Source organism: Chondrus crispus, genomic scaffold (assembly GCF_000350225.1).
Source record: "Chondrus crispus Stackhouse genomic scaffold, scaffold_155, whole genome shotgun sequence".
In the NCBI taxonomy this organism is placed as follows: Eukaryota; Rhodophyta; class Florideophyceae; order Gigartinales; family Gigartinaceae; genus Chondrus; species Chondrus crispus.
Genome location: NW_005179036.1, coordinates 189,495 through 217,300, shown reverse-complemented (window position 1 = coordinate 217,300; position 27,806 = coordinate 189,495). Strand labels below are relative to the sequence as shown.

General features: G+C 52.5%; 11 protein-coding genes; 5 read left to right on the top strand and 6 right to left on the bottom strand.

Moving 5' to 3' along the window:
• The first annotated feature begins 816 nt into the window (after nt 1-816).
• Nucleotides 817-2,457, top strand: CHC_T00002774001 (hypothetical protein). XM_005714103.1 is given in 2 exon segments: nt 817-2,232; nt 2,233-2,457. 1 exon segment carries the CDS (start codon nt 817-819, stop codon nt 2,230-2,232), a length of 1,416 nt encoding a protein of 471 aa, XP_005714160.1. The 3' UTR covers nt 2,233-2,457.
• Nucleotides 2,458-2,528: 71 nt separating this feature from the next.
• CHC_T00002773001 (hypothetical protein) lies at nt 2,529-4,592 on the bottom strand. Its single transcript, XM_005714102.1, has one exon. The coding sequence runs from the start codon at nt 4,590-4,592 to the stop codon at nt 2,529-2,531; it is 2,064 nt and encodes a 687-aa protein (XP_005714159.1).
• A 1,139-nt stretch (nt 4,593-5,731) lies between these two features.
• Nucleotides 5,732-7,927, top strand: CHC_T00010128001 (Nucleosome/chromatin assembly complex proteins). XM_005714101.1 is given in 2 exon segments: nt 5,732-7,189; nt 7,190-7,927. The coding sequence occupies 1 exon segment, from the start codon at nt 5,732-5,734 to the stop codon at nt 7,187-7,189; it is 1,458 nt and encodes a 485-aa protein (XP_005714158.1). The 3' UTR covers nt 7,190-7,927.
• Nucleotides 7,695-7,937, bottom strand: CHC_T00002771001 (hypothetical protein). Its single transcript, XM_005714100.1, has one exon. The coding sequence runs from the start codon at nt 7,935-7,937 to the stop codon at nt 7,695-7,697; it is 243 nt and encodes an 80-aa protein (XP_005714157.1).
• A 1,585-nt stretch (nt 7,938-9,522) lies between these two features.
• On the top strand, nt 9,523-10,191 carry CHC_T00002770001 (hypothetical protein). Its single transcript, XM_005714099.1, has one exon. It carries the CDS (start codon nt 9,523-9,525, stop codon nt 10,189-10,191), a length of 669 nt encoding a protein of 222 aa, XP_005714156.1.
• A 28-nt stretch (nt 10,192-10,219) lies between these two features.
• On the bottom strand, nt 10,220-10,632 carry CHC_T00002769001 (hypothetical protein). XM_005714098.1 is given in 2 exon segments: nt 10,220-10,482; nt 10,483-10,632. 1 exon segment carries the CDS (start codon nt 10,630-10,632, stop codon nt 10,483-10,485), a length of 150 nt encoding a protein of 49 aa, XP_005714155.1. The 3' UTR covers nt 10,220-10,482.
• Nucleotides 10,633-11,003: 371 nt separating this feature from the next.
• Nucleotides 11,004-11,141, top strand: CHC_T00002768001 (hypothetical protein). The gene has a single exon (XM_005714097.1). The coding sequence runs from the start codon at nt 11,004-11,006 to the stop codon at nt 11,139-11,141; it is 138 nt and encodes a 45-aa protein (XP_005714154.1).
• An 865-nt stretch (nt 11,142-12,006) lies between these two features.
• CHC_T00002767001 (hypothetical protein) lies at nt 12,007-13,222 on the bottom strand. XM_005714096.1 is given in 5 exon segments: nt 12,007-12,333; nt 12,334-12,758; nt 12,840-12,917; nt 13,059-13,131; nt 13,132-13,222. The coding sequence occupies 3 exon segments, from the start codon at nt 13,129-13,131 to the stop codon at nt 12,334-12,336; spliced, it is 576 nt and encodes a 191-aa protein (XP_005714153.1). The 5' UTR covers nt 13,132-13,222; the 3' UTR covers nt 12,007-12,333.
• Nucleotides 13,223-13,626: 404 nt separating this feature from the next.
• CHC_T00002766001 (hypothetical protein) lies at nt 13,627-15,829 on the top strand. XM_005714095.1 is given in 2 exon segments: nt 13,627-15,570; nt 15,571-15,829. 1 exon segment carries the CDS (start codon nt 13,627-13,629, stop codon nt 15,568-15,570), a length of 1,944 nt encoding a protein of 647 aa, XP_005714152.1. The 3' UTR covers nt 15,571-15,829.
• A 4,271-nt stretch (nt 15,830-20,100) lies between these two features.
• Nucleotides 20,101-20,349, bottom strand: CHC_T00002765001 (hypothetical protein). Its single transcript, XM_005714094.1, has one exon. The coding sequence runs from the start codon at nt 20,347-20,349 to the stop codon at nt 20,101-20,103; it is 249 nt and encodes an 82-aa protein (XP_005714151.1).
• A 5,567-nt stretch (nt 20,350-25,916) lies between these two features.
• Nucleotides 25,917-27,632, bottom strand: CHC_T00002764001 (hypothetical protein). Its single transcript, XM_005714093.1, has one exon. It carries the CDS (start codon nt 27,630-27,632, stop codon nt 25,917-25,919), a length of 1,716 nt encoding a protein of 571 aa, XP_005714150.1.
• Between the last annotated feature and the right edge of the window lie 174 nt (nt 27,633-27,806).

Below are 27,806 nucleotides of genomic sequence, written 5' to 3'. Positions count from 1 at the left end.
GTGTGGGGCGGTTGCCCGTCGAAGGGCAGTGGGGGTTTGTTTATGTGGGGTGCGGCGTGGAACGGGAATGGGAAAGATGTTTTAAAGAGGCGGTGAACGAAGCGGAGCGACATGTGCGGGAAGGGGGGGGGGACAAGCGCAGCGAGGTTGACATATGAGAGCCGTGTAACGGACGGGCGGCTAGCGGGCCACTCACAACGCACTGGCGCATCTTACACCACGTGACGTGGGCTTACAGAGCTTCGGATCATGGAGCCGGTTTCGTGCTCCGACACGTGGACACGAGGCAGAGGGAGGCGGATTTGTGACGACGTCAACCTTCGACCGGATTCGGCCACACCCAATGGCGCAGTGCTTCGAGACATCACCTCCTCCCGATTGCTCTTCCGCGATCCGCACCTCTTCGGTACCTCGCACCCAGTTTCGACGCATGAGTCACCGAGTGGATGCGTTAGGAGACGGGCGGACACCACCCATCTCCGAACACACCATCCCCCACTCCTACCCTCCCTTCCCCTCCCGCGTTTACCGTTCACCATGCCTCCCGCGTTCCTCTCCCCCATTCCGCTCTCCTCCGCCCGCCCATCTCCACCCCGTCTCTCCCGCCCGCGCACCACGGCAAGTCTAACCACGCCGCATCCGCGCCCATCCGTGTCGCGCTCTCCGCACTTTCTCTCGCAAGCCACCGCGCGCGTGCACCGCCTCCACCAGACGCTTCTCGAGTTCGAGCGTGCCACGCGCCCGGGGGAGCTCCCGCATGCGTCCGCCCCGAACCGTTACGAAGCGCTCCCGCCGCATGTCAAGGGCCCCTCGCAGATGCTCGGCCGCCTCTCGCCGGGCTGCGAGGGCACGCGCGCCGTCTTTCCGAGCTGCAACTTCTCGTGCACACCGTGCTACCACTCCGCCGACGCAAACAGCGTCCGCGTCGACGGCATGCACACCGTCACCGAGATTGCACGCCAGATGGACTTTCTGCGGAGGGAGCGCGGGCCCGTCGGCCATTGCCAGCTCATCGGCGGAGAGGTCACGTTACTACCACCCGAGGATCACGCCCTGGCGTTGGAGACCATGCGCTTTTTCGGACGCATCCCCATGTCCTTTTCGCATGGCGATTTCGATTACGACTACCTCAAACGCTTGGCTGTCAAGGATGGCCGCCGCCGCTTCGACAGGCTCGATTTTGCTCTCCATTTCGATATGGAGATGCGGGGACGCAGGGGCATCCCTCGCCCGCGCAATGAGTCCGAATTGACTCCATATCGTCAAAAGCTTGTCGACATGTTTGAACGACTGCGCCGCGAGCACGGCGTCCGATACTATCTCGCACACAACATGACCGTCCAGGCCGCTAACTTGCCATATATCGCCCAGGCCGTCCGCGAATCAAGGGCCATGGGTTTCCGTCTCTTGTCCTTCCAACCTGCCGCCCAGCAAGGGGCCGAGAAGAGGTGGGTAGACAACCTTCGGTCCATTGCCGACGATGACGGCGAAATGGTGTGGCAGGAAATCGAAAAGGGCATGGGCATTCGCTTACCCTACTCTCTTTTCCAAATGGGCGATGTCCGCTGCAACCGCATGTGTGCCTGCGCCGTCCTAGGGCCCAAGGGCGATCCTAATGTAAAGATCTTTCCGCTTTTCGACGATCGATGCCCGCAGGACGCGCGCTGCAGGGACCTCATCGTCACAAATATTGGCAACATCGTCATGATGCCCCACCTCCTTGCCGTGAAATTAGTCCGCACTATTTTGACAAGGCCATGGCTTCTCATCCCCGCTCTGCGATGGTGCCTCCGCATCATTGCAAGAGCGGGTGGCTTGTGGCCCATTCTGCACAGGGGAATTCGACCCCTCACCATCGTCATGCATCGCTTCATGGATGCAAAAGACGTGTCTAAGGCCTGGGACCTTATGGATGACGGTGTGTCTAGTGATGATTCCCGCGTCGATAAGGCAGGCCCCCGGATTCGAGAAACCATGGAACGCTTGGCATCCTGCTCGTATGCCATGGCTCAACCGGATCAAGGCCGAGTCGTCCCGGCTTGCGTTCAACACAGCGTCTACGACCCCGTTGAGAACAAGGAGCTCGCACGACTCCTCTCGCGACGTGACAAATCGCAATCGGCTACACAAGCCGAGGTCGATCGCATCCGACGGACAGACTTGTCTAACCAACAACAATCGTTAAATACCAACTCGAGTGAGCAAGGGTGTGGCACCACTTGTTCCGGCTGAACCACAGAAGTGGCATTGTTTATCCAGGACCATGCGGAAGCGAGATAGATAGCCCCGCGCGCAAGACTCTTGTACAGACATACATAGCACCTTCATATTCTTCTTCTAAAGGCTTGGTGCGTGCAGAGAAAGTGCAGGTCCTAACAAGACGCGCGAACGGCTTGTCTTTATAATCGCGCTTCAAGAGCCGATCTCCACGCACGTAACAACTGTTTTTGTCTTGCACATTACAGCCCAAACCTCGTCTTTTCCATTGTTAATTCTTTTGTCCGCATTATCAAATAGCAAACAGCCGGCTATGTCCAGCTTTCAAGTCGAGCCCTCAATTGCATTGCCATGCGAAAAGCTCTTTCATACCCTTCCTCGTACCCTTCGGAATATGCCCGAGATGCATAGACGCTCCATCCATCTTTTTCGTCACTGGGCAGCTTCCCTTCAGGACTGCGTTTTTCTTCTATCACATTGTGTATGCCCTCGGCAAGCTTGCTGTTTCTCGCTTCATCAGATTGAGTGTTGAATCCGACATCAGCAACCTGTCCATCTGCAACGCAAGTTAATTCAGGTTCCCCCGTAGACAGAGCATCTTCCATTACGTCCCAAGAGGTATCTATGTTTTCTGCGTCGCCGGCCTGTGCGTCCTCTATTTCCGGAATCTTGTGCCGACTCTCAAAACCATCGGCACGCCTTGACTCTTGTATATTGTCCAAACCTCGTTCTGTCCCCTCAATTTCCATGCTCTCTGCAACCTCCCCTTCACCTCCATCAGTACTTCTCTTCCGTTTCTTTCTCGTCCCGTCAGCCTTCACCTGAGTAACCCCTTCCTCGACAGCTTCAGAGAGGCGCGGGGCCAGCATTTTAGTCATACTAAAACCGAGTCCTTTTTCCATTGAATGCAATTCAGCTGCCTCGTCACCGCTGTCATGTATGACGACAGAGAGTCCAAGCTTTCCAAAGCGTCCCGCTCTCCCTACTCGGTGCAGATAGGTCGCGGAGTCATGCGGTATGTCCAAATGCACGACTAGATCACAAATGTCGATATCGACTCCCCGAGCAAGCAAATCCGTCGCGACGAGAACTTGAAGGTTGCCGTCAGCGGCTGATTTCATAATTGCAGTGCGCTCAAGCTGGCGAATACCGGCGTGAATGTCCGCACTCGCGAAACCAGCCCGGCTAAGCCTATCGACAACACTCTTGTTGCGTTTCTTACTGTTTGTAAACACAATGCAGAAGCTGAACGGATTCTTTTGAATCAAAGCAACCAATGCTGCCGTTTTCGCCTCTAACTTTGTCTCGCTTGTGTTCACACCTCGTTCCACTTGGATTTTACGCTGACGGACACCAAGAAGTACAGCCTTTTGATTCGGATCTGCTGCATTCGTATCCTTCGACGCTGTGCTTGCGTCTTTTTCCCCGACTTCTTCACTAAGCTGTGGCCGTCTTTGAACTTGAATGTGCGTTGCATTGCGCATGACCTTGCGTAGCAAAACCTGTAGTTTTGCCGGATAAGTAGCCGAAAACGCCAACGTCTGCTTGCGCATGGGGAGCATTTCACAAATTCTCGGAACTGTATCCCCCAACGATCCATCAAGCAATCTATCAGCCTCGTCCAATACCAGCAGCTTCATCGCTGCGACCCTCAAGTTCCCCCTCTCCACAAGTGCAAGCGCGCGTCCCGGCGTCGCAACGGCGATCGCCGGCGGTAGCTGGACTATTCTCGCTGCGTCCTCCCGCTCAGGACACCCACCGATAAAGAGCGAAACATGCGGGGAATTCTCAAAACCGTCACACAGACTCTGCGTCACGCGCGCTATCTGGGCGGCCAGCTCACGGGTAGGGGCGATAAGGAGCGCTGCTGGACCTTGCAAAGAAGAAGAGGAAGCGGCGGCTTCCGCAGCGACGATACCGAAGACTAGCGTCTTGCCGGTGCCTGATTTCGCCTGAACGATAACGTCGGCCCCCAGGCGGGCGGCAGGTAGCGCCCGCAGTTGAACTGGGCTGGGGTGCGTGATTTCTTGACGCGCGAGGGCGCAGAGAATGGGGGGCGGTAGGGCGAGGTCGGAAAAGGTTAACCCGGCGTCGGGGCCGGACAGCAGGACGTCGGCAGTGCGGGTGTTTTCCGGGGTCGCTATGTGCTCGGACAAGGCCGGCAAATGTGCTGGGACGCGGCGGATCGGGTCAGACGGGGAGAGCGAGTAGAGTCGATGGTGACGAAGGGAGAGTAGGAAGGAGATTCCGTACACATGACGCTGTGGATGCAGCGGCTGCGTCCACACGTCTGAGGCTGGATGTGCATGGGACAGAAGCTCTTGGACTTCGGCAAGATCCGAACTGAGACTTGGCTCATCCACGCGACCGGCCATGCCATCCGCAAAATCGTAATGGCCGACCTCGCCGAGACGCAGTTCGCCCAGGACAGAAAGAAGCGGGCACCTGTTAACAAGAGCCAAGGAGTGAGTGCTATGACAAGACGCTGTCGAGCACAGACGACGTGGGCACTGTGATGGCATGGGCTCTGCGGTGTCATAGCTCACGGTAACCTATACACGTGTACATTGGCGACATGATCTCATGTCAAGATCGCTCGCGAGGGAAAAAAGCACAGCATCGACGACAACAATTGGCTTGGCATTGCTTCTTCGGCAACCAAGCACAAGGTCAATTCTATTTTGAGGGATGGCAATGTTCAACAGCGCTCTCTGTTCAAAAAGCAGTACTTTGAACGTGGCAATTATAGGAGAATATGGAAAACTTGTTCTCCTGCCATGTTGACAAAGTGGTCTTGTCTAGGAAGCTCATTCTCCAGCCACAGCGTCAAGTAAGTGCCCACTCAGGATTGCTGCTTCGATGATGATTGATGAGCATGTGGCGTAAGCGTGAAAATTTTATGTTTCTAGCTAGTAGCTTCATTGTCTTCTGTGACGAATGCCTCGCTGTAGTCCTCTGGGAGTGAAGTCACGATTACATGGTGCACATACTTTCTACACAAGCTTTATTTGTTTGTGCGCCACTTCCGGTAGCAATGCTACGTGCTGTACCATCGCGATGCCCAGACTGTGTTGATGTCACACAGTTTCATGTTGACATGTTGACATCAACATGTTCTTATCATCTTGCATCAGCTCCCGTCTTCTGGTCCAGCAATGCAGTGCAGTGGAAGTAGACGATGTCCTTGCTGGTCCGTTTCCAGAAAACGTGATTGATCTAAACTTTCAGGATCTTTGATCCAAAATACGTCCGAGGGAAACCAATCATCTTCTGATTTTTTCGCGCCAAAATTTGTACACAACTCCGGAACAGCTGGTACTGGGATCCTCTCACCAACTCTAGCGGAGCAGCAGTCTCCCTTACGCTGCACTGCGGCTCATCCATCTTTCCTCCAGGACCCCCGATTGCCAAGTACGTTACCCATCTCCTATCTCTTCCCTTAGAAGCCCTTAGAGACCCTCCCCCTTCATCCTCTTTCAAATCAATCCTCATTCACTCAACAGTGCTGGTCGCAATGCAGGCCAACCTCCTCGAAATCGCCTGGCATGACAAGGCGCCCGTCTGGAGCATAGACATATCGCAATCCAATCGTGTGGTCACGGCAGGCGGTGACAAAGTCGCCCGAGTCTGGCGTCTCTCCAACACTCCCGCCCTTCGAGTGAAGCCCGTCGAATGGCTCTGCGACCTCCGCGCCCACCTCACAACCGTTAATATCGCCCGATTCTCCCGCTCCGGCTTGGCAATCGCCACAGCCGCCGACCAGGGCGACATCGTTATATGGCGTCTTTCATCCGACACTGATGCCGCAGCTGCGCCGACCCCGCTGCAAGTTGCATCGGAGGGAACCGACGCTGCACCCACCCCGCAGGAACGCTGGGTTCATGAAACAACCTTGCGCGGTCATCATCAAGATGTCCTCGACTTATGTTGGTCCTCAGACGGCTCCACTCTCATCTCAGCCAGCGTTGATAACACCATCAACATCTGGGATGCTTGTAATCCCAGCGCCCGGCCAAACGTCATTCGCGCCCATTCTAACTATGTCCAAGGCGTTGCCATTGATCCTCTCTCAAAGGTTATTGCCTCACTCGGAAATGACAGGGCTCTTCGCATTTTTGCCAAGGCCGGCGCTGTCCCATGGGCCCAGGTCGCAGTCGCAACTGCCATCACGGCCGATTCCAAACTCTTCGCCAACGATACGCAGTTTAAAACCTTTTTCAGAAGGCTGCATTGGAGTCCTGACGGCTCCGTGTTAGCTTGTCCATCTGGACTGCAATTTCCAGAATCTGAGCGCATGTTTGCTGTTCATTTGTTTGCCCGAAATCACTGGTCACTCCCGGCTGTGCAATGCGGTGGTCTGAAAACCCCTGCCTGTGCTGTGCGCTTTAGCCCAGTCCTGTATGCATTGCGACAGCAAGAGACCATATCTGACGACAAGACAACTGTACAATCCCATTCCCAATCATGTCCATCATCCTCGTCAGTTCAGAGAGATGGGGAAGTAAGCTCCAACGATGTTGAAAAGAACAAACCGCAGAAGAAGCCCGAGCCTTTCGAAGGCTTCACATATCGCATGATTTTTGCTGTTGTTTGTGCCAACGAAATTTTGTTCTACGACACCGACGCGCTCACGAGACCGTTTGCGACCGTCGAAGGCTTGCATTGCGCGGAACACACGGATGTTGCATGGAGCGAGGATGGACTAACTGTTATGTTGAGTTCAGTAGATGGCTATGTGAGTGTTATTACATTTGCGGAGGAAGATCTGGGGTCTCGATTGGGTGAGCAGCAAATGCCGAGATGGCTTCGAGAATACAGTCTGCAGAGGCAGCATTTGGATACGGGAAGGCCTGTCAACGCGACTCGGGTGATTGTTCCCAATGCGGTGACTCCGCGATCATCTAAAGTTCTGCCACGATCGGATTCTAAGAATATGAAGGCTGACGCGGCCGTGCCAGTGAAAATCAGTTAGGAGGGGCATTCAAGTGAAAGTTCAACCAACGAGTCTAAATTGAGTCTGGAGGTGTTAATGTGTTTACAATTGGAGGTCTCATTGAATGAATCTCATTGAATGAATCCTCCAAGCTCGAAAGAATGGACACCATGGCGTTGAACGGTACACGAACATACCTGTTCCGCCTCCCCGAAAGACACAATTCTTCGCGATGCCTCAAAAACTTTGAAGGATTTAAATGGAACTGCATAGACAAGCTTTACCGCGCTTTATGCAATCGCACCAGCATTGCCTAAGGGGTATAATTATGGAATGCTCTCTGCCTGCTTTGATCTGGCCTCGCAGACACCCTGCGCCATCGCACCTGAGTAATAAGCCTACTGTGCTGGACTCGCGGATCATATCAAAGAAGAGCATCAAGTGAAAGGACGGACGGATACTTGAGCGCGCATCAGATTCATTCGTTTTCAAATTCTACCAAGGGGGGGCCCTGCGAGTTTTCTCTGTAGCTCATATTCTGCCGTTACGCCCAACGCTTTCCTTCTACGGTCGCACCACATCCCTGTACGACGCGTTTCAAAACGGGGCTGTATAGCTTGTCGGAAAGATATTTTTGTACTGTACTGTAGGGCAGCGTTTGTACGCCGTACCCAAGGGTACTGGCTACAATATTATTAACTGTACAGTACAGTAGTGCTTTAGTATGAGACGCAACATTGAACAATACCTTTCCTCGTTGCTTCTCATCTATTCCCTGTGTTGCCATGCTTCTACGCGAAACATACTTTGTCGACCCCATGTGGGATTTCAAGGGAAGAATATGCTGCAGAAATGCGTGTTGAGTTGAGGTCCACCATGAGCCCGGCAAATACTATTGCATACTCGGTAACAGAAGCGTATGAGGGGAAGCAGCGTTCCGGAAAAGGTCCACAGGCGCCAATACTTCAACACTTCAAAGTTGAGCACTGTATGATACTGTAGTATTTGTATTCTCTTAGTGATTGTATCAAGGAGGCGATCTCTGGTAAGTGGTGAATGGAACCATGCCTGAGTTGTTGCCTGTATCGTCGGGGGGATTTGAAAACGTGAGGAGCCAGCCCTCATCTATGAGAAGGATGTTGTTCACTACAGTAGAGGTTCTCACTCGCTGTGGGCAAAAACAGATGCATCGTCATCGTCACCGCCCTTAAACATAATCCCATCGGTATCGTAAGGCAGACAAATTTAGATATCGCGAACACTGCTTTGATGCGATAGGCATTTGTGGAGGAGGCGGTTCCCTCATTTTCCTACTGGAAACTGATACGTCTTGCGCGCAGGGTGGGACTTCGAACTGCGAGCAAAACAACGACCTACTGGTTCCACGACATCACGACGTGGCCATCAAGATTTTCAGAGCGCAATTTTCGACGGTGTTCTACTTGCTGAAAGTGTCTGAACTGTGTGCCACTGCGAAGATTGCTGCTGAACTGAATGCCACAGATGTGTTTGGTTCTCGAAGCCAAGGTGGACATGGCCACTGTCTGATGCTGATGCTGTTGTAGCATCAGGCAGCGGCCAGCACACCTTCCGCGACACTCGGAAGATGCCTCGGCCGCGGGCGTGCGTGTCCATGAAGAGGATACACTACGTATAGGTCACGGAACAGCGATGAAGACGAGGAGGGGACAAGTATATCCCCCAATGATGTCAAAGACACTTGGCACAAAATAAAAAAAAATGCAATTCTTCTCTTTTGCGTAACATCTCTCTCTCAACGTTGGAAGCACTGCGCCGCTGGTGACCTTGTTGCGGCAGCGGTGTCACCAATGACAGACCAACATCCACATTGCTTTTTCTGCACGCCCCTCACTGAAAGCCATCGTTGCCGCCCGAAGCAATACAGGCCTGTGAATCCATGTGCAGTGCCAGGCGCTTCTCCCGTTGTGAGCAACATGCGAGGCGTTGCCTTGTAGCACGCCCCCAAAAGGTGTTCGTATGAGCCCAGCTGTGTGCGTTGCTCAAACTAGCAAGACATCCGCTGCCCATTTGAAGAAAACAGCCCCGTGCAGCATTGCCCACTCAAGCCTACCCTTAAAACATATCATTGTAAATCGACAACTTGTACTTCTTCCATTGTCGCACTGCAGTGCTCGACATAGAAACCAATTTATTTCGTGACGCAAACCAAACAGGCTGCCTGTTGCTGCCAACAGGGTCCTCAAATCTGGCACGGTTACAAAATGCGTCTTCCCCACAGGCGCGTCAGTCCTACAGAAACACAGTCCTACAGAAACATTTTTAAGCCCATCCTCTGACCGGCTTTCGACATCGTCGCCTCAAACTTCCCGCGTCCAACTGCAGCCTCCACAATGCCGTTCGCTTCTTCCGTAGGTTCGGTCAACGACCCCATAAGCTTCGACGCATCCCTTTGTTCATCTGCATTGGATAGCCCACCTACGGCCGAGCTCTTCTTCGACCTTTCCAATGGAAAGGAGGACGGACGAATTCTCATTCCTTCCTGGGGCACCTCCTTCGACATCACTCGCAAGAATGGGGCCAGTTCCTGGAAAATGAGCTCATCTCTCACGGACTATGCACCCCTTGCTGCGTTTAAAGAACAATGGTGGCGACGATCCTTTGAGATTACAGAACAAGGCCGTCGCTATATATTAGCCCCGAGCAAGACCTGCGGCTCTGACTTTGTCGTCAGGGCCGTTGAAATGGAAGTCGAACTTTACGGCGGGAAGGGCCTTGGCGAAGTCGTGGGTGAACTTAAAATGAAATGCAAGCGTGAATGGAAGTACGACGTCAAATTCGACGAGACTGTTGGGAGGAGGTTGCCCGCGTTTTGCTTCTGGCTCGTTACTATGATGAACAGGAGACAGTTCATGCGCGATGTCTTTGAGTGGCAGTTTGGCCAGGCCATGAACTCCTCACTGGCCGTTCTCTGTTGGAGGCGTCTTAGGGGTCAGACGACGAAGAAGATGCAGAATTCGGAAAGCACAATTCCTGTACCAACCACGCTCGAATTGCGGTGATCCATGCATCTATAGATTAGCACTGATATCGTAGAGGATAGCTATTTAAGCAACTAACTGCGTGTTAGTCTTTTGCATGACTTGCATTGATGTTGACAAAGCCTATAACTTTCACGGAGGTCCACGTATTGGCGACAGGGTATATTTGCAAGCCCATCGGCAAATAGTGCTGGACTCCCAACCTCGCACTCTCTGCTGTGTACTCCTGTACTGCCGTCAACTAACTCCCCGAGCAATCGCCTGGAACTTCAGAAACTCCTCCCAACATAAAAGAGTACTCACAGTCGCACATCACAGAGCTTCATCTATTTTCATTCTAGAATCGTTCGTCTTCCTTTTGCGTGAGGATAAACTATGCCATCGTCTTTTGAGTCTGAAAGCCATAGCAAGGGAAGTCGTGTCGAAACAGAATTCTTCACAGAAAAGGCAGCTGCCACACATCTGTGGAAAGAGGACATACCAATCATAAACCAGCCATTTTCGTACCTCACTGTCGAAACGGGGTGCACATGTTCCACAAGGGAGACCGTAATTCGAAAGGACATCATCCTTGAAGTCTGTCCGAAGCTCGTCTCATGGCCGAATCGCGGAGGCAATGTGATGTTTGTTTATCCACGCCAAAAGCCCGATGATGACCGTTGTTTGTAAGGAAAATAGAATTCAGTTTTGCGAAGTGTGTAGCCTCCGGGCGACGAAAATTTTGATGAGCGTCGAAGGACAGTGACGTACCATGTACTGTACACGTCATTCAGAAATCACGTTTTGACACACGTTTTAAGACACACCCTCACACCCTGCGGGTGTGTCTTAACATGCCCCGTTTTGCTGCGGTTTGCTTTGCTTTGCCCAAAGAAGTGATTTGGCGTGCTATGAGTGGCTCCTACGTTTTAATTTATGTGTTTAAGAAAAGCAAGGGCTTAAGAAGCATACGGTATTTGTTAAGAATTTAAAAGTATTCCTGGCAAAACCGGGCAAGGCAAAGCAAAAACCAGCCTGTTGAGACACGCCGGCGAGGGCGCCTGTTAAGACACGCCCTGAGGGCGTGTCTTAACAGGCTGGTTTTTGTTTGTCTGGTTTTTGGAGTGTCAAAACATTTTCACCACATCACTTTAGCAGTGAGTTGTATACTCATACAGTACGTGTACGGTATGCTCAGCTCGACGAGTCTAACGGAGTCGTGATGGACACCTCTGCTCGAATATAGAATCCCTGGCTTGGTTGGATACACTCGCGAGCACGAGGCCTACGGATCTATGGCACCAATTGAGTCAAACTGCGACCTTATTGATGCCGCTAGCTAGGCGACAACGTCGTGTTTTCAAACCGTGGTACGATTGTTGGACATGCCAGGTTGTGCCTTTTTAGCTCTGCTGGTTTCAGAAAACCAGTAAAAGTGTACATGTGAGCCAGGGACCTGCCGTTTGTTACTGTTGAGCAATGATATCTCAGACTTGTACTACAAAGATAAACGATACTAATTAAGTACTCTAACAGAAGGTTCGCAGGGCACCCGTGAACCATAGGGTAAGTACGAATTTCTGGAACTTTTGATACTGCCGTGTCGTGTATTGCGTTTCGAACCAAACAACGACTCATGTTTCATTTTGCGCTTTTCGCGCCTACTAGCAGAGCTGACGGTCAAATTTCCAGATGGGGCGCCCAAAGGGCAACGGCACTAATAAAAGAGAGGTGGACACGAACAGACGCCGATACTGAAAATTCTCATTACGGCAACCTCTCTGTAATTTTGACACCTCACTCTCTAAGATAGCTAGAGAGTCAATAATGGTTGTGCCATTACCGATAGAGCAACAGTGAAAGGAAATTGGAACGTGTTTACCTGCTGTTATTGACATTATGGTGTGTTACAATTCCCTTCGCGGTTCTAAACGTAGCTTGACCGCTGGATGCCGTCTGTGGTCGGTAATCGCAGAGGAGCGGACACACGCATGCATCTGAAAGTCATTCTGCATGGAAACATTGAAATTGAAATTGTCACTCCTTCCTATCCCACCAAGTAAGGACAAATTGCCTTTAAAATTGGCCCATTCCACATCCACGTGAAGGCTTGTAGGGGGCGGCAAAGTCGACGACTGTCAGAAACGAAACTAGACGCATTCAAAGGCCGAGATTCGAGCTTTGTCAGCTCGAAGCAGCTTCCGACTTCTTCTGTTGCCTTGCAGCCATTCGCGAAGCGTTGAAAGCGGACTTGACAGGAACAGCACCAATGGCCTTCGGAATATTGGCCTTGATCCCGATGGTGCATAACGTATATATAAAGCCAAAGGAGCAACTATACTTGTCCTTTCCATCTAGACCGCGGGAAGCAAAGGTCTGGATAAATTTGAAAGGTAGGAAAGGAAGGCGGGCGACGACGACCCCAGTCCAGGCGGCGGCCACTACGCGGTAGAGGAAGAAAAATGAGATGCCGGTAAGTATGCTACCGCGGAGCTTGACAGCATCCATGCTCTGGGAGGCAACCTTTAAGTCGTCTTCGATGGACTCGATGAGCTTGTCGTGCTTTTTTCGCTTGTCAACGGATACTACTTTTGCGTCCGCCTTGGCGACTGAGGTGAATTGCCAGATTTAAAATGTTAGCAGACTGTCGATAATCGTAGATTCCTAGAGATATGGAAAATAGTGCGTACGTTGTTTGTTGAGTTCTTTGACACGATCGCAGGCTTTCTTGTACTGATCTGTGCTATAGACGAGCATCCAAGTGAGGACTGCGTTGCGGTCGAATCGCATAGTTTCACATAGGGAGTTTTCGAATTCAAATATTTCATAGTTAGAGGTTGCATTTTGTGCGGGAAGCACAGTGAGGGATGTGGGAAGAAGAATACGCACAAGATCCTGCAATAACATACACTCGGCACAAAGCGTGGCACATACAACGATGCCAGCGATGGCGAAGGCGCCGTACGCATCAGCAAGGGTCATAGTATCTGGAGACAGATTTGAAACGCAAGAAGAGAGTGGTTTCAGGTTTCACACAGGGAAAAACTTGTGACAGTGGTGTCGTCGAGAGGGTGAGGTTGAAGGTCCAGGTCGGGAAGGGCTTAAGTCGACGGCTTTGAGAGGCTGGCGCAGGAAAGAGTAGTGACGTCATTTCTTCTGGGAACCTGAATCCTACCGCCCCCAGCGCAACACGTATTACACGTATTACAGATGTCTGCACGTTACCAATCGTGTCTAATGTGTACACGTGTTCTATGTGTGTATGCGGTGCCACGAAGGATAGAAGTCGACCAGGATCAAAAAAAGTGCCTTTCTGAGCCTAATTCGGTACATTCAATCAACCTCCGTCGGGACAGACGCAAAAACCCGGCCGATCCGCTTGTGCTTATGTATTAAGAGCATCGCCTCGACCTACAGCCTCCTTTTTTTCCGCCATCGAAGCCGGTCTGTTGCTTTCCGTCTTCTATCCTTCTCACCATGTCGCGCGCCCTCTTCTTTCTGTTGGCCGTTGCCCTCCTCCCCATCGCCCTCTGCGCGAAGGAGGAGACCGAAGACCTCGGACCAGTTATTGGCATCGATCTTGGAACAACCTACAGTTGCGTCGGCGTTCTCGAGAACGGCAATGTTGAGATCATCCCCAACGATCAGGGAAATCGTATCACACCCAGTTATGTCGCCTTTGCCGACGCCACTTCTGAGCGTCTCGTCGGAGATGCTGCCAAGAATCAGGCCGCCTCCAACCCGCTCAACACCGTCTTCGATGTGAAGCGCCTCATCGGCCGCCGCTACAACGAGCCCACGGTTCAGCGCGATAAGAAGCTGCTTCCCTTCCGCATTGTCGGAAAGGATGAAAAGCCTCACGTCGAAGTTGAGATCAACGGTGAGGACAAGGTCTTCTCCCCGGAGGAGATATCTGCTATGGTCCTTTCAAAGCTAAGGAAGACCGCAGAGGACTTTTTAGGCAAGAAGGTCACCCGTGCAGTCGTCACAGTTCCGGCCTACTTTAACGATGCCCAGCGCTCTGCTACCCGTGATGCGGGCGTCATTGCTGGTTTGGACGTCCTTCGTATCATCAACGAACCTACCGCTGCCGCTTTGGCCTATGGACTGGACAAGACAAAAGAGGAGGAGGAGAAGAATATTCTCGTCTTCGATCTTGGTGGCGGTACTTTCGATGTCACCTTGCTCACCATTGACAAGGGCGTGTTCGAGGTCCTTGCTACCAATGGTGATACCCATCTCGGAGGAGAGGACTTCGATCAGAGGCTCATGGAGTACTTTGTCAACCTTTGGAAGCGCAAGCATGGCGATGATATGAGCAAGGATAAGCGTGCCCTGGGCAAGCTCCGCCGTGAAGTCGAGAAGGCGAAGCGTGAGCTATCCTCCAAGACGCAAGTCCGCGTTGAAATTGAGGCGCTCTTCGGCGGGAAGGATCTTTCCGAGACTCTCACTCGTGCCAGGTTTGAGCAGCTCAACGAGGATCTGTTCAAAAAGACTCTCAAGCCGGTCAGCAAGGTCGTCAAGGACTCTGGCCTTAGCAAAGATGAGATTCATGAAATCGTCTTGGTCGGAGGATCCACCCGTATCCCCAAGGTCAAGGAACTTGTCAAGAGCTTCTTCGACGACAAGGAGCCGCACACAGACATCAACCCTGACGAGGCCATTGCCTACGGTGCCGCTATTCAAGCTGGTATTTTGTCTGGCGATCGTGATATCCTGAAGAAGAACCTCGTTCTCCTTGATGTCACTCCACTTTCGTTGGGTATCGAGACCCTAGGAGGTGTCATGAGCAAGATTATCAAGCGGAACACTGTTGTCCCGACGAAGAAGAGCGAGTCCTTCACCACGACCGTTGACAATCAGGACACTATTGCTGTCCACGTTTATGAAGGTGAGCGTGCGATGACCAAGGATTGTCACCTGCTTGGTCAATTCGATCTCACAGGCCTTACACCGGCACCGAAGGGCCAGCCACAGGTCATCGTCACCTTTGACATTGACGAGAACGGTATCGTGAAGGTTTCGGCAGAGGACAAGGGCTCGAAGAGCAAAAAGGAAATCACGATTGAGGACCGCAACTCCGGTCGTTTGTCGGAGGAAGAGATTGAAAGAATGGTTCGTGAGGCCGAAGACTACGCGGATGAGGACGCTGCAGTTTCTGCAAAGGTGGACGCGAAGCATGACCTTGAAAGCTACATCGCTAGCCTCAGATCCAAGATCGACGCGATGGGTTCCAAGTTGGCTTCTGACGATAAGTCAGATATCGATAGCAGCATCAGCGATGCTGAGACGTTCGTTCGCAACATTGATTTCTCCTCCACTGAAGTTGATGCGATCGAGGAACGCCGCAAGACACTGGAGGAGCAAGCAGTGCCCCTGCTTGGACCCGGTGCCGGTTACCAAGGCAAGGATGAACTCTAGGTAAGAGACTCGTCCTCTATGTTTTTCCGTATTTCGAGAGATCTGGTTGGGAGATGCATGTCTCTCTTACCTAGGCAGGTATTGCGGCACTGCTTGAACTCTTAGTTAGTCGTGACTGTCTAATCAATCTAGCAAGACTAGGGAAATTCTGCGGGGTATAACATTGAACAGGGAGAGTCCGTAGATTACAACTAAAGAATCCCGCGAGAGTTTTGCGGTTACTCCAAGCCTAGCATCACTTTTTTTGAGACTGCGGTGACGTACATTGCGTTTCGACTCTACTTCACGGAGGCTCACCGTTTTTTCATGCACTCTTCCTGCAATTCGGCAATCCCCTCATAATACTCATGCTCTTGCAGTGGAGGTTGCGCTGGCAGCTCAGTGCCGTACTCATCGATGTTACAGTAGGATATCATCTTCTCAAAGATAGCCGGGTTGCGAAAGTTCTTGTTCTTGCGCACCATTTCAGTAAACCCTGCCGATGACTTCGGGGCGGCCACTGCCGAACGCACCCACGCTTCTAGGTCTTTGTATACAATTCTTGCCTTCTTTACATCAGGATCGTTGTCTTCGGCTACAAGAGGCCCCTTCTCGGTGGTCTTCGGTGCAGATTCCTCGTCGTTGTCTTGCTCCTTATTCCGCGAAATTGATATTACCCGAAAGTCGTCTATGTCGGCATCGCTCATGAGCCACTCTTTCTTCGTGCCCTCCTTTCCCTGCTCTGTCATGACTTGAGTTCGTGCGGCAGGGCATGCGACCATGCGAGCGCTAATTCGCGAGCGCACATGTACGACGGCAGGACAGAAGATGAGAAAAAATGTATTTTGCAAATCAATTGTGCCCCATCTGACCCTGGTGTGGATAATATCAGTTTGACGGGTACCTGCGGCATGCGCTCACTTGAGACGAATTTGTCTAGACCATTAAGAGTATCACGTGCAGGTCAGAGAGAGCAGGCACGAACGGAAGATCGGAATCTGACAAGAAACAAAATTTTATGAATGTTCAAAAGTTAAAGGGTCAAAGTGTAGATTTTGGGGCGACACCCGGCCAAAGTGAAATCTACGTGGGGCGATTTCAATGCGGTGGGGGTTTTTATAGGGCGACACTACTAAAAAGTGCTTTGCTAGTAGGGTGATTTTGGTCCATGGTGTCCTTTTCAGGGGGTGACAATGCACGTTTTCTAGGGTGACAGAAAAACGATCGTAAAGTCACCTCCGACAAACTCATATTCGGGGATGTCACCCCATAAAAACGTATACCATCGTGGCATTTCGGCAGAGACCTAAATGTTAGAAAAGTCGCCCTAGAAATGCATGATTGTTTTAATGTCACCCCTATAAAAGCACGCCAACGCACGGTTTCGCGCTGGATAAAGCGCTCTCAAAACTGAAACAATATAGTGTGGCTATAGAGGCCGCCCAGTGCCCACCACAGTGGCATACGGTGACGCGCGGTCACGCGGCGTACGTTCCGCCTTCTGAACCCGCCATTTTTCGGCGTCTACGTTCCCCAGCTCCCCCCCGCGCACATCTCGCCGCAATGCCCTCACCCGTCTTCTTCATCGCCTTGCTCACCCTGCCTCTAGCACGGTGCACCACGGCCGCGTCTCCAAGTGACCCGGAACCCGCACCAAAGAGCCCGGCGCCCATCTCACGCGTGTCCATTAAGAACGGAAGTTTGTGCAGATCTCCGGGGAGGTGCAACATTCCTAGTATTCTTGGACACCATGAGCTGGGCGATTGACAGGGTGATGATTGGTGATGGCCGACAAGGGGCAAGCGGCCACAAAATGCAAGACGGCGTTTTGTACGCTGCCGCCGGATTGACAGGCGGTGACGAAAGTTTCTGGCCTATCGATGCCAATTCGATTACACTATCCCTTCACACGATGCAGGCTCTATTAAACGCTATAGATGATGGTACCAACGACTTGCCGCGCAAGAGAAAGTTTTTGCAAGAGATGTTCCGTCGACTGTATGCGTGGATGATGGCCCATCGCGGTGTGCCGATACTCATCGGTGGTATTGGGGCACGCGGTCAAATCACTGGATCAAGAAGGTTTGAGGTGCACCAGTATGGCCCGAACCTCGTGCGCAGCAACGACGATTCATGCGTGTCGGCTGCGCTGTCCAACGGCACTTGTGCGCTATATGGTACCACAGGAGGAACAAGCGTCGACAAGTACCTTCGGAAGCATCCGATGAAGATCAAAACACTCAAGCAACTCTTTTCTCTGGTTCACCAAATTCCCGCTCAACTATCAGTGCGCCGAGTTCCTAAAGCTGTGAAGAAGGCGTTCGATGCAAATCCTTTCAAGTGGCTTGCGCACCATAATCAAGGCGTGTGGATAGTCCGAATAGTGGAACACGGAATTGTAGATCATTGCGTTGCGCTGGACTGCAACCGTGGTATTGTCCATGATAGCGCTTCAAGGTATCCGTTCGCATTAACCGAAGATGTGCTTCGTCTCCTTGGCGGAGATGAAGCAAAACATTTGCGCGTGGCTGAAGTGAGGGAGCTAGTTAAAGTCCCTGTCAATTCCAAGAAGCCCTCACGCTGCTCGTGTTCATCCCCCGCCCCTCCCGCTCCTTCTTCGCCAGCTTGAAGTACTCGGGCGTCGAGCAGGGGAGGCTACATGCGTGGGTGCGCAAGTTGGAAGAGAGGGAGAGAAGGGTCGGCCAGGCGGAGGAAGCGGGAAAGGACCGCATTGCCGAACGGGTTGCTACCGTCGCGAGGAGGGGGTGCCAAGAGTTAACCCCCCGGACGTCGGTGGGAAGGCAGGGTCTTGATAGTTGGCGTCCAACTGCAGGCCGACAGTTGCGCACACCTCTGCGGATGCGTCGCCGATGATTGGAAGAGACAGGTCGGCCGTGATGGCAGGCCGAACGCCGACGAATCCCTCCACGCTCAGATCCAAGTCGACAGTCGGTCCGGTAAACACCAGATCACCAGTGCCGCCTTCGCCTGAAGAGGCCAAGGACTCGGGGTCAAACCCGATGAGACTGACCTCAACTTTTTGACCAGTTTCATAAGTCGCAGAAAAGGAAGCCACCGCTGAAGCCGAAGCCATGAGAGAGAGTTCGTAATCCACACTGGCGAACAATCCAAAGCGGATCGTTCCGACAAGGAAGATTTTCTTCTCAAAACCAGCCCCTAGAATGGGAACATTGAAAAGCTCACCAGATTGATTGTTTGAGAACGATGCCGCCGCTGAGACAGACCCTGACGCCTCCACCCTCACCCTTTGTTCCCATGTCGCCTTGGGTGGGAAGCGATCGAAGTCGAATTCGCACACTCCAGCTGTCGCCTTGATTCCCCAGGTAAGGTCCATGCCCGGCACGACCTCGGTGCTTCCGTCTTCATCGAAGGCCGTGATACCAATGTCGTTAACCCTAGCCACCGCCTTCATCTCCAGAATACTCTTCCTGGACTCCATGATGCGGGAAGCTGGGTTGACCAGCTCCCCAACGTGCACGGCCACGTGCGGCGCGACATCGGCACCGGAAACGTACCTCGTTTTCACGTGCACGCCGCCCTTAAAAATCGTGACCATCACGATCTTGCGGAAGACTACCTCGTCCAGAACGTTGAGCTCGTCCTTCACAGGTGGTTCAGGGCACCCCAGGGAAGCGTGGTCGTCTTTAGGGCAAGTGAGCACGTTGCCCTCTTCAAAGTCTTCCGCATCAACAGGGCCAACGAACTTGATTCGGTGCAATGTACAGACGTCGACGGTCACTCCATCAGCGGTAAGTTCCTCCCACGGGACAACGGGCATGAGAAGGTCGGCTTCGGTCGAAATCTCGCGAACTCCTTGAGCGTTTTCGACGCGGTCGTTCACGGTCACCTTACAGACATCACATGCTTCTTGCCTTCGACGGAAGCCGCAAGGAGCGCCGATAGGGCAAAGAAGATGTATTGATTCATGATTGCAATTGGAAATGCTAGTAACTTAGGCTGCATAGAACGCCGAGCAGCCGTCCTGGCTATCGACGCCTTGTTCGTCTTCCAGCGCGGCGGGAATGCTGTCGCGTTGTGAGGCCGCTTGGTGAGGACGCCCTCTCCCTTCGGCCGATGACCGTGCTCGATTGGTGCTGTTTGAACCGTTGCGACGGCCGAGGTGGCGGTGGGCCTCGGCAAGCAAGCGATGGGCGCGATGGGCGGAGGCGCGGAGGCGCGGCGATGGGCGGCGGGCGCTGGCACGAGGCTGAAAACGGCAAGGGAGCCACTGTTTGGCTCTTTGTGTATCTCCACGGCACACGAATCTCACGCTGCGCCCCAGGTGAGCAATATGAGCCGGTCGTTTGGACGTGGCCCGCCGCCACATTGTTCATGGCCAAACCATTGGCTGTTCTGAGTAGTTCACGGGACAGTGCCGATTGGATTTTCGATCTTTTGTATGCGCGGATTTTCGGGGGCAGGAGCTTGAAACGCGCGTGTGGCAAGGGAGAGTGAGGTTTTCGGCTCTGCTCCCGCCACTTGTTGCTTCTTGTTGGTCAAACTCGCCCTTGGCCATGTGCTCGTTCTTCTTCATCTCCTTGAAGGCCTCACGGGCCTTTTCCTTGCACAGGTCTGCGTACGGGATGCCGCCCATCTGCATGACGATGTGCGGCTCGATGGGCGGGGAGTCATCCAGCTCGTAGGTGGCGGTGGGCTTCTGGACCGGCTTGATGTCGATGGGCAGCGGCGGGCGGCGGTCCGTCGGGTGCATGGGCTGCGGCGGGAAGGAGTGGGCGGAGACGACAGGGTGGCGGGCGTATTGCTGGGCGTGCGGGTCATGGGAGAGGTGGTGCACTCGTATTGTTGATAGTGTAGGTTTCCCTTTCTTGTCTCTGGTGCGGCTGAAATGCAGCCGGAGCGATTCTTTCTGTCACTGTTTCATACCCTTTTTCATCTAGCGATGTGGCGCTCACTCCGACGACAGTGCAGGACTCATGAGTAATGTAGCTGCCTGGTTTGCGTATTAAAATGTTCTTGGAACAACGAAATACTTCTGCGGACATCACAGCCTGCCCTCTGCAGTCCGGATCCTCATTCATTGTCCAGCAAGGTCACCATATGGGAATCACTCCTATTGGCCTAGTGTCATGGTCAGAACGCATTCCGGCAATCAACAGGTGTCGAAGGTGGCCATTGTATCTCTCGGCAAGCTGTCCTCGTCATTATCCTGCCCCTACGAAGTACTGTATTTGCAGCGAAACTGATAATTCCACGTCGTTCGCTGATGCGCCGTGGATATCGCTCATATGGCTCGACCGTATGACATGTATATACGGGTTCTGTGAAGAGACTTTACATTATTGAGGAACTCTTCCTCGCTTGCTTCCGCTCAAACGGCGTCCTCCATCGCTTGGATGCACATGCTTAACAAGACATCGGAGCTGTTCTGTTAAACTTGCATGGTATCAGACTTGTACAGGCTCCCATTTACACAATCTATGATGAACAATTTGGAAAAGGAAGAAAGTCTATCTGTCCACATATACTTGGGACGGCGACACCCCGGTACCGTCACCTACTGGTAGGCCACCACTCCCATCGACTGGGACATTGCTCATGTGATCAAACGCTGTTGCAGTTGTATTGACCAACACCCCAACGCCCCTGTCATCTCTGAACGAATTCTCGGCGAAACGGACGCCTGCGCCCTCATCATGAGCTACGAAAGAATCGGGAGGAAGTTCGTGCTAAGATGACCAGAGATGCGATGCCGTTTAGCAAGCAAGAGGCAAGTACTGATATGTTCAAGTGCGGAAAATGCAAGCAAAGAAAATGTACTTATTACCAGATGCAGACCCGGTCCGCAGATAAACCATTAACGACCTTTGTCTCATGCGTACATTGCGGTAATCATGGGAGGTTTTGAGCTTTCACTTCTCGGTCCAAACAACCCATCCGCTACCCCTTCTTCCCCTCATACCCTCCATTCCACCGCTTCAGTACAAAAGTTGAGAGAGCTTCGGTGAAATTGAGACTACTTGTACGAGTAGATAGGACGGGTGACAAAACATGTATCCCTGTAAACTTTGGCTTTTCTCAATAATCAGCGTGCTACGGAGCAGCTCTCAAAACTAGTGTACAACAACAACGATAAGTGACGTAAATGTGGGCCTCAAAGCTCTGGTAAACACTTGGACATTGCACAAATGGCATGTATGGCGCATTATCTGCAAAAATTGAGCAATTCGTATGAAACTACTGGTCCTCCAGAAACAGTGTTTCTGGCCGGCATGAGTGTCTCATTTGTAGGGCGTCCGCAGCGCAGATATTCTTGTCAAATATCCTGCGCCTCGGCCTGCGCCTCGACCACTTTCTCCGATAGTCACCCCACAAAAATCCATCCTCCGGAAGTATCCCTCGCACCGCAGCTCGCTTTTCACTGTCACCCTCTGTTCTTTCCCCTTTTTCTCTGCCATATTTTGGCGGGATAATGCGATCTTTTCCGCCAGACGCCAGAAAGGCCCTGCATCACTTTGGGACAATCATCATCAACGAAACGCCCGTAATTGACGTCTTTTGTTGCGCTCATCCCGGAGATACGGCGGACGAAAGTGACGAGCCCACTTTGCGCAATATACAAAAGCGTTTCAAGAAGCTCTCTTTTCTTGTTCATCCGGACAGATGTGTGTCGGATCGCTCCTCCGCGAATAAAGCTATGCAAAAGCTCACTCGCGCAAAAGAACAAGCTGAGAGAGACATTCGTTTTGATGAGATGGAAAACGGGGAAGATGCTTCAAATTTGGTTCCCGCAACACTACTTTTTACACTCATTCCAACCTCGAAGGAGAAACTACTCGAACTCATGTTAAGGGAGGAAAGGGAGAATATTCGAAGAAAGGTCATGGCTGAGGAGGAGGAAATGTCTTCTCAAGCGGAAAAAGGCGAGGATAGGAGCAAAGAAACGGACAAAAGTGAAGAAAGGGAAAAGAGGGAGGGGCGTCGCAATCGTGAAGAAAGGATGCAAGAAGAAAGAGCTCAGGAGTTGAGACGTAAAAGGGAGCAGGGGCTAGAGGAGGAGAGAGTACGTGCGAAGAGGGAGGAAGCGGAGAGAGAAAAAGAGCAGGCATTGGAGGAAGAGAGGGAAAGAAAAGGCTCAGCGGAAAGTGAATGGGGACATCAGCGGAGGGAGAAGGAAATGAGACAAGAATGGGAAACGGAAGACGAAGACATATGTCAGGTGGAAAAGCCTGAGACGATTACGCAAAGGCGGGAACGGATGGCTAGGGAGCGCAGAGAGAAGAGAATGTCTTATCAGGAACGAGCACGTATGGATAATGAGGCGCGGAAACGAGAAGAGAGGCAGAGGAGGGAAAGAAGGGATCGTCATGAATCAAGGAGCCAAGGAGGGGCTCGGAATAATTCCCCCAGGATCCATACATCTTCGTTTGACGGAACCGATTTTATGACCGATGTCCTGGGTAGAGAGTTTGAATCTAAAATGGGTCACGGCCCAGATGGTGAGGAAGCGGAGTTCGTTGGGGCGCCTGACGATGATTGGGATAGAGAGGGGGGTGACGGGGTGAACTCGGATGAGGAAGAGGACGATGAGGATGTTGATGCCGAAGAAGAAAGTTCGATGGAAGATGAAGCAGATTCCTCTCGTTCCCCTCGCCCGGAATGTATTCACGACGATGACTTTGATTTCGGAGCGTACATAGCCGTCACGCCTGAAGACACCAGCAGCAATGGAGAAGCTTGTGATGCAGCAGCTGCGGCTGAAAGGGTGTTGCCAGTTGACCTCAGAACTTTGTCTGAAGACGAACAGAAGAAACGGCGAGCGGAACAAAAGAGAGCTTCAAAAAAGAGAAGTCAGCGGAAGGCAATGGCGGAAATAGCGGCGGATAGAGTAGCAGAGATGACGTGGGTTCCCCGGCGATGCGTCCCGTATACCCCTGAGGTTGGGATTCAGCTTTCCGGAAGATGGCGCTGCGAGCAGCTCATTCGAGTTGCCAGTTGACGTCAGAACTTTGTCTGAAGACGAACAGAAGAAACGGCGAGCGGAACAAAAGAGAGCTTCGACGAAAGCATTGTGCCGCAACTCTCACTTTTAATCGGCAACCGAAATCGGGATTGTGGAAGTTGAATCGGTTCCAAGAGCACGAAAACCAGTGCTATGGGCAGTCAGTCGACAGAAAGTCCTGTCAAATTAGACCGGCTTATACCGCTGAGCAGACCGCACGGGCGCTTCGTGATGAGTTCGCCTTGAACCCTGACATGCCCACCAGCGTCCTAGCGTCCATTTTAAGGGCGAAGTCAATTTACCGTCGACAACCAGCAAACTCACACATTCGCGCTGTGAGGCGCGAGCTGAACAGATACATCTCAGCTGCTCGAGCCGTTGACATGGCTGCCCTGGAAGGATACTCTGATCTGTTGAGGGAATTGGGGCACAGGGTGGACATTTTCATCTTGTCCGGTACGGAAATGAAGGCGCAGCGCATCAAGGCTGCACGATTCATATACAAACAACAGCAAAAACTTTCATACTCTGAAAAACTAAGATCCCTACAATCCGGGTTTAATGTAGAGGATGTGGACGTCTCGGATATTGCGGATGAGGGTAAATATTATGGCGGGTTCCTCTTCGTCCCGATGGTTGCAGAAGCTTTCTGTAGAAAGGGCAGGATGACATGCGCAGCGGATGCCGCTCATTGCGAGGGTTTGGGCCGCCGTTCTTACGGAACCACATTTGAAGTGTTCGGATACGACACTAACCATCAACTCTGCCCCTTGGTGTTCGCCCATTTCGTGGGAGCTGAGGGAATGGACACATGGGAGAAAGTTTTTGCTGCCGCCGCGGATATCCCAGGGTTTGATGTACCAACGAGGACGACAATTGTCGACCAGGAGAAATCTATCGACTCAGCGTACAAGCGGTGCATGCAGCACGCGAAGTTGTTCCTGGACCCACTGCATGTCCGAAAAAATCTCGCTACAGCACTGGGTGCGGGAAAGGTTGTTGGTGTGCGCATGTACGATAAAGCGCTTCGAAACCCAAGCAGGGATGAGGTTATTCAAGCCAAAAAAGACTTCCCGATGAAGATGTCAGATTACCTTAATAGGTTTGATGACAGTGAGCTGTACAGAGCATGCTCGATGTTGCAAGATCTAATCACGACATCTCAAGGAGCTGAAAGTGGTATGTCCGCCGCCCTGCGAAACCACATCAGGACAGTGGAGCCTCAAAAGATGCTGGAGAAAGTTGTGTCGACACAGCGAACTGCCTTTTTGAAGCGGCAAGCAACTGCAATGAACTGCAAGAGTCCCGTACCACCTCACATTGAACAACGTCTTGCGCTACTCATTCAGAGATCAAGAGTTTATAAGGAGTCTGTTAGGTTTGTAGAGGGAACGGGGCAAATGGAGGCGACGGTACGAAGCGTGGTGGACGGAACGCGTTTGAGGCATGTAGTCATGCGTTCAGAGCCAAACACGCCCCCTTCATGCTGCATGCATTCACGAGATGGTTCCGGTTTTCCTTGCTATCACGGAACGGCTGTCATATGTGAGAAGTACGGATCTAATAATTTGTATAAGCACGTTGCGCGACGACATTTGACGAAAGCATGGAAAGAGAATTACTACAGCTTGTGTTACTCAATGCCGGCGCAATACTCTGTCGACAAAGTTATCAAACAAGCGAAACGGTTAGTAGCTTTTGGTCAGAACTTAAGAATTCCCAAAGCTATCCCTCCTCCTCGTGGGAGGCCAGTGAAAAACGCGGGAAAACGTAAGAAGAGCTGGTATGAGAACGGACCTGCGCCATCAAAGAGGAAGTATACTTGCTCTCTTTGTCGTTCTGAGACGCATACTGTCACTGATTGTGCACTGAGACAGCTTTATGGGGATGAAAACACTAGGTAAACATGCTTCCGTGGTATGGAAAATACGGAAAATACTGTATGTAATTGTATGTAGATAGAGTGGGTAGAAGTTGCCGGTGTTTCGCATATGAAGTCACCCTATATTTCCAACTGAAATCACATCAATCTCAGAAAACGATCCAATGTCGCCCTATAGACACAGACAAAGATCGGCATGTTTCAACATGTCGTTTTCTTAGGGCGACGTCACCCTCGGAATTGGATGAATGAGGAACGTCACCCTTCAATGCCACCTCAATTGGGGTAGTCGCCCCCAAAACACCCCCAGGGCTAGAACTTCACCTCCCCAAGGGCATCAAAAGCCGCACCTGTCACCCCAAGATCCGCAAATGGCCCGCCCAAAGTTAAATAGAGTACATAGGGAGCTACCACTGCATAAATACTTCGGGTGGGATACTTCGGGTGGGATACTTCGAATGCTTCGGATGGGAACACAAAGTAAATACTATCTTGAGGACATCATCATTCCTCTTTCTGCCGCCGCCTTAATCGTGAAGGTCTCGACTCTGGTTCGCGTGCCGGTTCAACTTCATCGATCGAGCGCTTGCGAGCTTTCCGAACCGTCGCTTCGAGCCGGAAGACTCTTTGCAGAATTTTGGTAACTGTCGCCGAGCCTCCTATCAGCAACGCCGTTCCGCTTCGAATTTCCCCTTCCGTTTCCTTTTTTGGACACAGCGAGGGTTGGGGTTCCTCGCTTCTTCCTAGCTTTGGCCACGAATATCGCTGCACAGGTTTGACGTCAGTTGGCGATTTAGCTGGCCCTTTAGCCTGTGCATCAGAGTCAGGCGCCTTCCGCGGGCGTTGCTCTTCGAGAGGTGTGCTTCTTCGACCTCTCAATGCCGCTTGAGCAGTACGCCAGGCTCGCTCAGGGATCGACAATCCCGTCGGCGCTGACGGTTTTGAGGTTTCTGGCAGTGGAGTGGCGGAACGCGGTCGGCGAGTTGGTCTCGCGGCATGCTGCGGATTTGGAGCTTCAGGTGTGGGCATCCTGGTATAAAACAGTATGTAAGCGTCCTGCTTCATCACGGTTTCTGCGGAGACTTGTACGGAGCGCGCGTCATCCTTCCGATACCAGCGTCCATCCCTACCGCGAACAAAAGCGAAGTAGTGCCCACTCTTGCTGGTGCCCGTGTGCACCACAACTGAGGACAGTCTGTACGTCGGTGCGGGGCAATCCGGCTTACCAGGCATGTAGGGGGCGAGATTCAAGAGGGCGGGATACTGCACAAAGCCATGGGTCTTTTTCCCCGCCCAGTTAAAGCGCTTAAGGTGAAGGGTGAGGACGTTGGGGGCCCTACGGATGGTAGTGCGCTTGTTAGCACGCACCTTGTGTCCACAAGCGTCGCAGCGGTACTGATTGGCGCCATGCAGTTGCTCCGGTGCGGTGAACTTGTTGAGGGCCGGAATGATGCCCATCTTCCCAGGGGAGAGGTCAAGGCTCATATCCAAAAAGGGTTCGACGGTGTTGGAACGGTGATTGCATTTGGTACAATGGATACAAGTCTGGAACATGCCTCCAAAAATGCGATGGACGCTCGAAAGCATCTCCTGGTGTCTTGTAATGCGGACCTTGTTCTTATCAGCCAAGCAGCCAAAGGTCTCTCGCAGGGCAATGTTTTCCAAGAGGCCGCGCAAAAACTCGTGGGCATCCTCCTGCTGGCCCAGTCGAAAGCCTTTACACACGTGCCTCAATCTCTTTCCAAATGGGACGGGGGCGATAACGCCCTTCTTCTCTAATATATCGGCAGCCAGGGCCTGGAGGGCGCACAAGACGCAGTTGGTCTCCTCCAGCGGCCTCTTCGAGAGGTGTACCTTGCGCATAAACAGGGCGGCGACGGGCGGGCAGTGCAGCAGGGCCTGCAGTGCGGCGTTCATGAAGCAAGAATTGCCGATATTGGCCAAGCCGGGGCCCTGTGCCAGGCCGACGACGCCGCGGAAGCGGTGCGAGTCCCACAGCAGCGGGAGGTCGGGGTGCTCCGGGGTGACCCAGCGGCCGCTGAAGCCGAGCTGGGCGACGATGGGGTCGCAGCGCGGCGTGGGCGGCAGCGGGTCGGGCTTCAGCGCGTGGTGCGCGCGCCGAGTCGCCGGCGACAGAGGCCGCGCCGCCGAGTGGTAGTGCTTCGGCGGCGCGACGGGCGACTCGTTGTAGTACCCCGCGACCAGCTGCACGGCCGGCATGGTGCGATCGGGGGGGGGGGGGGGGGGGGGGGGGAAAACGGATTGTTGCTTGCCCTCCACTCGAATATGTGTGACTCCAAATGGCTCAATTGATAGTGAAGTCATCAAAGATGCACTGGAGCACGTGAAAAAGTTCATTCGCAAGCATGTTTGCCCCGAAAAAAAAGTTGTGCT

Coding starts and splice junctions, on each gene's coding strand:
- CHC_T00002774001 (XM_005714103.1), top strand. CDS start 817: ATGCTCGGCCGCCTCTCGCCGGGCTGCGAGGGCACGCGCGCCGTCTTT.
- CHC_T00002773001 (XM_005714102.1), bottom strand. CDS start 4,592: ATGGCCGGTCGCGTGGATGAGCCAAGTCTCAGTTCGGATCTTGCCGAA.
- CHC_T00010128001 (XM_005714101.1), top strand. CDS start 5,732: ATGCAGGCCAACCTCCTCGAAATCGCCTGGCATGACAAGGCGCCCGTC.
- CHC_T00002771001 (XM_005714100.1), bottom strand. CDS start 7,937: ATGGCAACACAGGGAATAGATGAGAAGCAACGAGGAAAGGTATTGTTC.
- CHC_T00002770001 (XM_005714099.1), top strand. CDS start 9,523: ATGCCGTTCGCTTCTTCCGTAGGTTCGGTCAACGACCCCATAAGCTTC.
- CHC_T00002769001 (XM_005714098.1), bottom strand. CDS start 10,632: ATGTGTGGCAGCTGCCTTTTCTGTGAAGAATTCTGTTTCGACACGACT.
- CHC_T00002768001 (XM_005714097.1), top strand. CDS start 11,004: ATGCCCCGTTTTGCTGCGGTTTGCTTTGCTTTGCCCAAAGAAGTGATT.
- CHC_T00002767001 (XM_005714096.1), bottom strand. CDS start 13,131: ATGACCCTTGCTGATGCGTACGGCGCCTTCGCCATCGCTGGCATCGTT. Junction 12,918..13,058: donor TGCCACGCTTTGTGCCGAGT/GTATGTTATTGC, acceptor ACCGCAACGCAG/TCCTCACTTGGATGCTCGTC. Junction 12,759..12,839: donor CAAAGAACTCAACAAACAAC/GTACGCACTATT, acceptor AATTCACCTCAG/TCGCCAAGGCGGACGCAAAA.
- CHC_T00002766001 (XM_005714095.1), top strand. CDS start 13,627: ATGTCGCGCGCCCTCTTCTTTCTGTTGGCCGTTGCCCTCCTCCCCATC.
- CHC_T00002765001 (XM_005714094.1), bottom strand. CDS start 20,349: ATGACCCGCACGCCCAGCAATACGCCCGCCACCCTGTCGTCTCCGCCC.
- CHC_T00002764001 (XM_005714093.1), bottom strand. CDS start 27,632: ATGCCGGCCGTGCAGCTGGTCGCGGGGTACTACAACGAGTCGCCCGTC.